Source organism: Pagrus major, chromosome 8 (genome assembly GCF_040436345.1).
Source record: "Pagrus major chromosome 8, Pma_NU_1.0".
NCBI classification, from domain to species: Eukaryota; Metazoa; Chordata; class Actinopteri; order Spariformes; family Sparidae; genus Pagrus; species Pagrus major.
Genome location: NC_133222.1, coordinates 22,635,171 through 22,646,015, shown reverse-complemented (window position 1 = coordinate 22,646,015; position 10,845 = coordinate 22,635,171). Strand labels below are relative to the sequence as shown.

At 40.1% G+C, this 10,845-nt stretch overlaps 1 protein-coding gene across 1 annotated transcript; it reads right to left on the bottom strand.

The window, feature by feature from the left end:
- Window positions 1-745: 745 nt before the first annotated feature.
- On the bottom strand, window positions 746-10,484 carry LOC141001472 (peroxisomal succinyl-coenzyme A thioesterase-like). Its single transcript, XM_073472558.1, has 11 exons — window positions 10,404-10,484; window positions 8,463-8,664; window positions 8,237-8,336; window positions 7,953-8,143; window positions 7,546-7,715; window positions 6,471-6,590; window positions 5,079-5,161; window positions 4,895-4,988; window positions 3,817-3,897; window positions 2,221-2,369; window positions 746-2,141 (listed from the first exon to the last, which is right to left on the bottom strand). Exons 2-11 carry the CDS (start codon window positions 8,656-8,658, stop codon window positions 2,012-2,014), a joined length of 1,314 nt encoding a protein of 437 aa, XP_073328659.1. The 5' UTR covers window positions 8,659-8,664; window positions 10,404-10,484; the 3' UTR covers window positions 746-2,011.
- Window positions 10,485-10,845: the final 361 nt, after the last annotated feature.

Here is a 10,845-nt window from a genome sequence, read left to right as displayed (position 1 = left end):
CTGACCGACAGCTTCAAGTCCAGCCTTCCCGGACAGAGCTCCTCCCACTGCAACATCAACGGGACTGGACACAAGATGGCGCCGCCGAGTCACAGATATTATTATTATTATTTTATTTTTTTTTAGCTTTTTAGGATCCAGGCAGATCTGCACTGATGTGACTGAAGACTACAAGTTAAAAATAAAAATATGTGTGTGTTTAGTAAGAAAGAAACGCTTTCGTGTCGTGTTGTCTGCTTGTCCCTCCGTGCAGAACGAAGCTACTTTACCCGCCCATCGAACGTTCAGCAGCCGAGTTGCATCATGGGTAATGTAGGTGTCAGGTTATGACAGTGAAGAAGAAGACATGGAAATAAAATAGATGACGTAGTGCTGTGATTTTAATACTTTTCTCTTTTAGCAGTCCACCGTGAGACCCTAAATGTTGTAGAGGTTCAATGCGCAGGATTCTAGACATGTAGGATCTGAAACATGAGGCAGGTGTTGGTGTAATTCATGGATTTTCCCAACTAAAAATGTCAAATTAGCCAAGAAGATTACTACTATAATACTATGATAGAAACCTTGTCTTCCTATCATTCAAAGATTTATTATTTATGACTGCGTCTTACTAGTTGTTCACAGTTAATTGGATCTTATAATATTATGTTTTAGTTATTATCAGGGTAACAACTCATCTTACCGGTGACTGATTGAAAAATCTTGCAATAAAAGAGTGAGTAATAAATCAATCAGACACCAGGAATGAATACAAACAATGTTTCATGACATAAATAACAGGAAACCAATCAGTGGAATAATATATCTGTACAGATGATGATTCTGATATTGCTTGAATTACAGCAACGTGTCACGTCTCTAGACGACCACACACACCCTCTGAGTAGAAAACTGGCAGTTCATTTGCATTACAGAGATACTTCATGTGAAATCAGCAAACTTGTTTTTTTCTCTTGTCATTTACAGCCATAACTGTAACGTGTAAAGATATATAGTAAAACACGGTGGTCTGACTTATCTGACATTTCTGCTTTGATTATTTCGTGCATTGTGTTGGTTTGCGAGTGACAACTTGGACTAACTGCTAGTTTTAGTCATTTTCTTTAGTCTGTGGCCCACCAGGTAAATCTGGTCTCCAACCAAACATTTTTGTAAGTGTTTTGTTAATAATGAGATATGAAATCATCAAACAAGCATTTTAGACTAATTAGATGTATAGACTTGCATGAAGGAAGACTGTTAAATTGTATGTAAGCTATAAGATCTAGTCTATAAGATCTGATGCTAGACTGTTTAAAGGGTAACTCCACCAACTTAACACATTAAAGTGTGTTTACCGGTGAAAAAAGTAGAATAACGCCTTTTGTGGTGCCCAAGGAAGGTGCTTGTAATCTGATAAATTGCCTCTAGTGATGTCACTCAGTGGCTATGTTGCATTTTGGGAAATGAAGGCACCAGATTTTAAAAAGGAAGAAGAATACATGGTATAAAACGGTGGAATCTCTGGTTCTGCTGTATTGATTTTGGTCATTTGTTATTAAACTGTCCATAATGAGTATAATGGCCTATTTAAACGGTCTATGGTGTACTGTATGGCACAAGGCGCTAGTGCGTTCAGGGTGTGTCAGCCTGCAGGATAACAGAAAGAAGCAGGTTATCTGTTGAATGCTGGTCTTTGGTCTTCGTTCTTTGGTCAGAGAACAAACTGAACACAAACACAGATACACACACCCTTCATGCTGGTTGTTGCTAGCTATCTTCTATCTTCATCTAACCCGTTTTGATCAAATACACCCGTGGTCAAACTCACAAAAGTAGCTTGAATAAACACAAATTATCCTATAGTTAAACTTACACAAATTACATGAGGTGTTAGCCTTGGCTAGTTCGGTAGCTTCCACCTAGGTAGGCCTGTTTAACTGACTAAGCTTGCTTCAGCTCCACCCACTCTCCACCTCTTTGCCCATTTTTCCTGAACCTCTGATACTCTCTCCATTAGTTGTTGCTTTGGTTATAGGTGGGACAATAAAGTTGCACCAGGGTTTGAGCCACTGTATAGATTCTCCTTAAGAAAGACCAGCAATTTCCTCCAGGCGTCTTCCTGAGCGCGAGAATGTGCCACTGTCTCTCCGCCCCACCATCACTGCAAAGAGAACAGGAAAACGAAACAGCCATCAAAACCCAAGTCTGAAGTCCTGATTTTGATTTCTAGTCAAGTTGAACCTACGCTTCTCTTGTGTTGCAAAATTTCTGAATAAACTGGCTCTGGCGTGCGGCGTGTACGGAGGTTCAATCAGGTGACCAGCGTCCGGATATGACAGAACGGTCAGCAGGTGGCTATTCCCCGCCTGCTCCATCATTTCCTTCATCTGGAAAAAAGAAAGTAAAAAGCCTAATCTTATATTTGTAAGAAGGTTTCAGTTTTTTTATTTGCTCTCCTTGGATATGACCTGTAAATGTATATGTATCTTAGGTACTGTTTTTGTCATCTCTGAACTGTAAGAAATCTTTGTAGAGCAGACACTAAATTTCAAGACCCAAGACTTAAATTACTCTGAGATATTCAAAGACACCTTTCAAACCTGTCCTTAATCTGGAGAACATCCTCTGAGTCTGACAGTCAGAAGTCAGAGACGTGAGAAAAATACATGACTCTTAACCTCTTGAAACTCTAGAAGCTAAAGAGCTAACTAATTTCAAAATCGTTGCTATGGATTCAAAATGTAGGCCACCAATGAAATATATAAGATCTTGAGAAAATCTATTTACACTTCATGAGTTTACTTTTTGAAACATGGACATCGAACAACCCAACAGTGGATAAAGCTAGAGCTCAACCTCAAACATCTACACCAGTAAAATGCAACACACATATTAATGCAGCAGTTATATTCATCTTAAAACATCGGATATATTAGTAAAACACTGACAGGGAACATTCTTCCCCTTCAACCTTCTTTTTGAGGAGTACTTTTACTTTTGCTACTTTAAGTACATTTAGCTTATAATAGCTTACTTGCATACTTTTACTAAGGGTTTCAAAGTCAGACTTTTACTTGTCTATTTTCAGTGTGGTGATCTGAATACGTCTTCCACCACTAGTTTCGCCAGGTTTATTACATTTATTCTCAATTTCCACCAAAAGACATCTTGTGCACGTGACTTGAAGTGTTGATGACGACTGAACATGATTGGATACCTCAAAACAAGAAATTTATCAAATAGATGTAGTGGGGAGAAAGTATAAAGTAGCAGATAATGGAAATAATCAAGTAAAGAACCTGAAAATTATACTTAAGAACAGTACTTGAGTAAATTGTACTTTAGGTTTATTTCATCACTGGTTGTTTTAAATTGTGACACAATTTGAATATGGGTCCCAACAATCAGTTTTTAGTCTCCTTGATTTCTATCTGTATCGGCCCTGAAAAAGGCATATTGGTCAACCTCTATTGCAAATGGCAGAGTAATGCATTATCTACTCATTCATTCCCCAGTCAGAAACAGTAGTCCCTAGTAAAGTAATTGTATCAGTTCAGGCATATTTTCAAAGCCATAAAAGGATATCCGATACGCCTATTTTTCAAACGTTTCAACGCTGAATCCTCTGTTGATCTCTAAACAGTGTTTACAGCAAAATAGGTTTAGTTCAAAAAAAGTTTTGTTCATTTACATACTGTATAGTCATCTTTTTATTCATATAATTAGCTTGTTTTTATTACTATCTATTTGGTTCCCTCAAGTTTAATCCTGCAATTTACACCTTTGTACAAAACTTGTGATCCACATATGATACTGTCACGTCAGTAAACTCACATCCATTGCAGACTCAGTGACGGGCCAGCTCTGATCGTCCTCACCCACAACCACCAACAGAGGACACTTGAGTCGTCCCATCTGCTCAGAGACAAACAGCACAGACATTTCAACTTTTATCACCAGCTGCAGTTTCAAATATTTATGAATCACCTGTGGAATAATTTATCTGTGGATTTTTGAGATATATCACAAAGCTGCAGAGGAAAAAATCTGTCCACAAAAAAATTGTAGATTTAGCAGAAAATTAAAGAATATTAATTCATCCACATTGCTTTTTAGTGTCTAATTGAATAAATCCACAGAATGCAAACCTATTAACTAAGACGACTGACAGAAAACGGTTCTGATTCAAAGAACATTAAAGTAACATTATTTAGAAATCGGCATTTTGTGGCACCCCCCACAGTTTCTGAGTGCAACACCACTGTGGTAAATACAAATCCTAGGCCTGTAACAGTTTGTCAGATGTAATGTAGGTGCTAACTACAAACAAAACTCATTACATTATGCGTTGAAAACGTGTTTCCTACCCTCTCACTCACATGTTACATAGTGCAGAAACAAGTGACACAGACACCGTTTACCCTATTACAAGACACTGTACCGTGTCGTTATTCTGTTATGTTGGGCCAACATAAGTTGTTATTCTAAGGTGAAAAAGTTACAGAATGTTACTTTAAACACACATCTATTATTGTTCTATAAAGTGTCTAATAAATTATTTTAATCTTGCATTTAAAAAAAATTTGAAGTGTGTTTTGCATCTTTCAAATTACATAACTGAGAAGCAGATTTATATCTATGGACACTATTTTTATATATATATATATGTTTTGAGGTTAAAAACTCTGTTTGTGCATTGACTGCCTTTACCTGTGGAGTTAGTTGCATTATCTGTGGAGTTTGGGAATGCTCCTCATTTTTTGTAAACTTAGAAGAAAATTAAAGCTGTTGTAAGCGTTGTCGTTTTAGCCCACTTCCTATCAGTTTAGCAGTTACAAATCCCCTCCTTTTTTTTCTTCACCTGCCATGTTTGGTATTATATACTGTCACCGGGAGCCTACATGGTACTCACATCCACTTTGAGTGTGAGTTCGGTGGGGATCGGCAGCAGCATATCTCGACTGATGACCTCGTTCTCCTCACTGACACGAGCCCTGTCAGGGTTTCTGATTGGACAAAAGATTTTTTTCAATCTCCATCTTCCCTCTGGGCAACAGGAAAATCAGTAACAAGTAACAAACGGTTTGTCAACTTACCTGTATAAGTTCTTCAGCATTTCCTCCACAGATCCATTGACTGGCTGCACATGACTCCCACTAATACACACTGCACACCTGAGCTGAGAGACCACACAGACACACACACTTAAATTACAGGTTGTACACAGGATCAGCTGAGACAGAAACCTAATCAGAATTCTTTTTAATGTACAAACAAGATCCTATAAGTGAACCAAAATGACAAAGAAGGAATACATTTACAAAAAGACTTGACAAAACATCTTTTTTCAGAGCACTGCAATTTTTTGTGCGGCCTCTCTGATCTCTTTTAGTTGAAAACGTCTCAACTATCTGAACTGAAGAAAGTTGCTGCTGTCATCACTGTTCTTCAGGCAACCGATCCTATTTTTGATGAGGAAGGAATCTTCATGGGTCACATTGGTAACCAAGACAATGGACGAGATGCTTGCTCTGACCACGTCTGTCTAGCCTGAGCTTTGTCAGAAGGAAACATCATAACAGAGTCAGTAGCCCCATTCACCCTGCCCTTTGAGTGCAGGGATCATGCACCGCTTCTCCACATCCTCCTCTGTGTGAAAGTTTCAGATGCGGAGAGGGGTGAAATTTCGCTGCGGCTCTGATGCAGAGGTAGTATCAGAGACGCTGCAGAGGCGAGTCTGCGTCTGTGTGAATGGATAAGCAGGAGGCGCGGAGCTGATGGTGTTCACAGTCTGATAACTAAACAGATCCTTCACTCAACAAAATAAAAAGAAATGTCCCACAAAGCAACGTTACATGACCAAACAGTAACGTAGTAACTGGTAGTGTCTTTGGCAACACACGAGGAAAAAAATAACGCAGTTATACGTGGAGAAGTGTCTGTCATCCTATCTGTCCTACCGACTCTTCGTCACATTTCTGCTCGAAAAACAGCGTATGTCCCAGGGAAAAAAACTGGTCACCATGTGTTTGTCTCCTTCCACTATTGTGTTGTTGTAGTTACTGTCTTGAAAAAATCACCGCAACGGTCCGCCCTCCCGACCTAGACTTCAGTGAAATATCCCCCAGAAAACAGCATCTCTCCTCGCGAGTGAGAGAGAGTCAGACAGCGTCCTGTTTACTGATGGCGATTATGTAATTATGTAATTTAGAGCGAAAAATGTAACTAATGATTATAAACAGTCAGCGGGTACAGCGGGTTTAGATTAACAGGTAGACACCAGGGGAAACACGTTGAAAAAAACACAATGTATGTAGGACTTCTAGCCATGGCTAATTTGTAGTCCTTGTCCCTGGTTAGGCTTTTGGGGAAAGACACAAATCAAACAACACTCGAAAAATAGACATAAAAACTAGCAATCAAACAGACCTAGAGAAGCAGATAAGAGATTGATTGATGAAAGTAACTTTAAGCAATAGTTGTCTTACTTTCATAACTTGGGAGTAAACAGCCATGTTGAAGGTTATACTGGTACCGAAGGACAGACCCAACATGCCGATCCTGCTGCCATGGACCTGAGGATGCTGCTCCAGGACTTTATAGGCCTTCTGCATTAGGAAAACATGTCAGACAACAAACAGCTGTAACACAGAGGCCAGGCTTTGCACATTTTTTGATATAAGAAAAAATAAAATTTTTAAATCCCCCCTCCAGTCTAAAATATGTTTTTCTGCTTGTTCCTTCAATTGAATGTTAGCGCTTCACTGTGTAGAATGATGTTTGTACAGAGTTTGACACCAGAAGGATGATTTCATATTCATTGCTGAAGTGTAAATTTTCTCTGAGCTTAGTGAAAATCTGAAATCAGAATCAGAAATGACTCAATGCCAGAGTATATAACCCTAATGAAGAATATCCATATAAGGCTATCCCTGAACACCTTATGGGTTACAATTGATGGAGCCATGAGTCACGTTGAAATTGATGGGGCATATGGAGTTTGGTCTAAAGAGGAGACTAAAGGCTAAAGCCCGGAAGAACAGGAATGTATCTCTGGTTGCCAAGGGGATGGCTCACCTTATCACCCCAGCTGCCTCCACAACTGTTCCTCCACTCTATGAATGAGTTACGGCTGAGGAGGGGCGAGCTATCACCGCTCGTGGAGCTGTGACCCTGAGTGTGTGACCTCTGTGTTACTTACCTTCCAAGTGAGCAGAAAAAAACACAAAGACTACTTTATTAGACAATGAGGAACAGAGACTAACACGCACACCGTGATATGGTTTGATCACAGACAACATGCTATATATCAACTGGTTAAATCCAACGCTGAAATTGAATCAAAACCAACATCGCCCAATTTTATCTGCCCTGCGGTTTTTTTCTAACAGTTAGCTCAACTACTTAGTAAGATGATAAGTTTGGTGTCAGTGTGCTGTGGAGTTCTGCTACTCCTCGTGGCCGTAATATCAAGGTTTTTACAAAATCCTTGAGTTATGTTGGGGTATCCTAAATTAGGATTAGATTTATTTGTTATTTTCTGTAGGTGCTGATATAGTTTACCTCAAAGTACTGGAGGTCCACCATCTTCCCAGTCTCCTTGGTGTTTTTAGCTGTCAGGTAGTCGAGGGCCAGGGAGGCAATGCCGTGAGAGGCCAGCAGAGATGCACGGTACTCGACCAACTGCCCTCCACCACCCCACAGATCCAAGAGGCCGGGGAAAGGTCCCGGTCCTTCAGACAACAAACACAGTTCACAGTTTACACAACTTTTATTACCTTAACTTATATTTCTGAGGTTCCTCCTTCCTCCAGACTAGGGCTGGGCAATTCGGCCTTAAAATAATATACTAACATCTTCAGGCTAACAAGTAGAACAGTCTGTTGACACAAAAAAATAACATCTATAAACATATTGAGATAATATTGATATATTGCACAGATATACTCCAGACTCTCCTGTGGTCCTACCTGGGGGCAGGAAGAGGGTCGCAGTGAGTCCATCCTCTGTGATTGGGATCCTTCTGACACCAGGCGCCATGTACCAGCGCTCCACCACCACACCGGCCAGCGGCACCTGATCCATGAAGCCCTCAGTCTGGTGACCCTGGTACACTGAGATTGTGACCTTCATGGGAATCTGGACATTCATCTTCCTTAACCTTAGGGATGATGGGAAAGAGTCAGCTCTGATACCAATAACTGATTCTGTATTGATTGTCATCGTCTGAATTGCTCCATCCTTCTTGGCCTACCTGAGCCCAGGTTTGCTGCCTGGAACTGGTCTGAGGCTCCACAGCAGACCCATCTGTTCAACCCCAGAATATGTCCCACCCAGACTGGGATCCTCTGAAACTGCAAAGTTAAAGGCATGGAAATTATTCCTTATTTGATGTTCATTGTTCCTCTGTGTTTTAATACCTGCAAAAATTCTACATTAATATTCCTGAATTTTCCAAGTCCGGGCTTTCAACCGTGTACCGTTCACAGTCCCTGTGGCGTCCGCAGTGTAGTGACCAAAAGCCTCCCAGCTGTGTCCATCTTCACACTTGTGAAGGGCGTGGACGGTCAGCTGGAAACCAGGTGGGGCATTCTGAACCAGGACAATAAACTTCTCATCCACCAGCCCTCTGGACGGCTGGACCAACAGCTTCACAATACACTGCTTCCTGTCCATCGTAAACTGAGCAGACAGATAAAATATTTATTTTATTATCTGTGTGTGAACACCAACCTCATCTATTTCCTGAGGAAAAAGGCTGTTTGAAGGCAATGAAAAGCCCCCAAAAAGTTCAAAACATAGCGTACACTTAAACGGATATATTTTTTTAGATGGCACTCTAGGTGGCTACAATACATCTTGCTGCTGGTTCAGTTTACAGCAGTACAATGCCCTGCTTACTGCCGATGCTTCACACTGCCTTTCCACACAGAGGGAGAGCTGACAGTCATCGACTGCAGGTAATACACTGACGAGGGATAAGTACCTCATACAACCAACATCAAAAGACCTGAACTATCCCACTTTTAACTGCAGCTGCAAGAAGTGTGGTTTTGTGGAGTGTGAAGCTGTCACTGGCTTTTATACATTGGTGGAGGAAGGATTTCTATTCTTCATTCCAATAAAACAGGCAATACAACTCTGTAAAAATATTGCATCACAAGTAAAAGTCCTGCATTGAGATTCTGACTTCAGCAAAAGTAAGAAATAACGACAACATGTACTATTTGGACAAAGTGGCACAATTAAATTTGTATATTGATTAGGGGTAGACTGATAATCGGTCTGGCAGACCAATTGTTCTTAATTCTGACTGATTATCTTGGATGATATTCATCATTTCATTCATCATCGGTCCAATGACCGATATCGGTGTTTGTTGTGTCTGATTGCCGATGAAATAAATAAATTTAAAAATGCAGTACTTTGGCTCTGATGCAGCATCCTTAGTGGTCACCACTCAGTGTTCTCAGTGTCCACAACACTATCTGATGTCACGTGTAATAAGCAATCAGCGCTGAATAATCTGAATTTGCAAAGTAACTGTAGCTAAAATTAAATAAATGGGGTGGAGTGAAAGTATTAAGCAATATTAATAATTATTAATAATATTGAAGCAAAGTACCTAAAAAATGTACGTAAGTGCAGTTTGTGAGTAAATTGTAGTTGGTTACATTCCATCACTTATGTATTATAATTGACACCACCAAGGAGGAGATTATTTGTTTGTTGGTTGGTTTGTCAGAAGGATTACAAAATAATTACTGAACAAATTTTCATGAAATGTGGATGGAGAATCAGTTTTCTGGCCCAGAACAGACCCAGTTAACTTTTGTTCTGGATCCGGATACAGGAAGTTTTTCTCACTCTCTTTAACATTGCGAAAGAGGATGTTTTCTGACATTTTTGTGAATATCTCAGAGAACAATGCATGGATCTTGATGAAAAAACAGTCATGTTTAGGTGGCTGGTTTCTATGGGTGAGTACAATTTGATGTTGATCTTGGATCTAGACCTAGTTATGGGTGGTTTAAAATTTAGAGTGATACAGGGCTTTTTAAGTTTGTATTAGATTAGGTTAAGGGGACTCTTGGACCTTGACTGAGGTATGCTATCTACTGAGTGCCATGCATTGATAGGAAATTGATATATAATCTGCAAGTAGTAAGAAGTAAAAGTACAGTATTTGTCTCTGAGTGAAGTAGCCCAGCGTAAAATGAAAATACTCAAAGTACCTCAAAACTGTACTTGTGTACAATAGCCTACTTGAGTGAATGTACTTGGTTACATACCACTCACCTGTGAATGAGCTCAAAGTGCACAAAAACGTTTCATTCATTCGCACAATGTTGCACAACAGTTGTTAAACTAAATAGCTAACGCCATTTCTCAACTATATGTATGCGCAGGTGAGAACAGACCTCAGAGGTGTTGTCCTTAGGTTCGAAGTCTGCCCAGAGTCTGAAAATAAAGAGTGAATCACACTTTGACAGGGCACACTGACCGACAGCTGATCTTTACTTCACCGTCTTAAATTCAGCCTTTCCGGACAGGCTTCAGTCTCCTCCCACTGCAACATCAACGGGACTGGACACAAGATGGCGCCGCCGAGTCACAGGTAGCCTACTCAAAACTGTGTCGTCGTTCCAACTCAAACAAAACAACTTGGGACATTTTTTTTTGCATTGCTCTGCTATGAATGGAGGCTACAAGTTTGAAAATAAAAATATCTGTGTGTGTAGTTAGAAAGAAATACGCTTTTGTTTCGTCTGTTGCCTGCTCATATCTCTCCTGAGCTACATTACCCACCCATCATCCGCCGCGTGGCATCATGGGTAATGTAGGCATCAGGTTAAAGAGAGG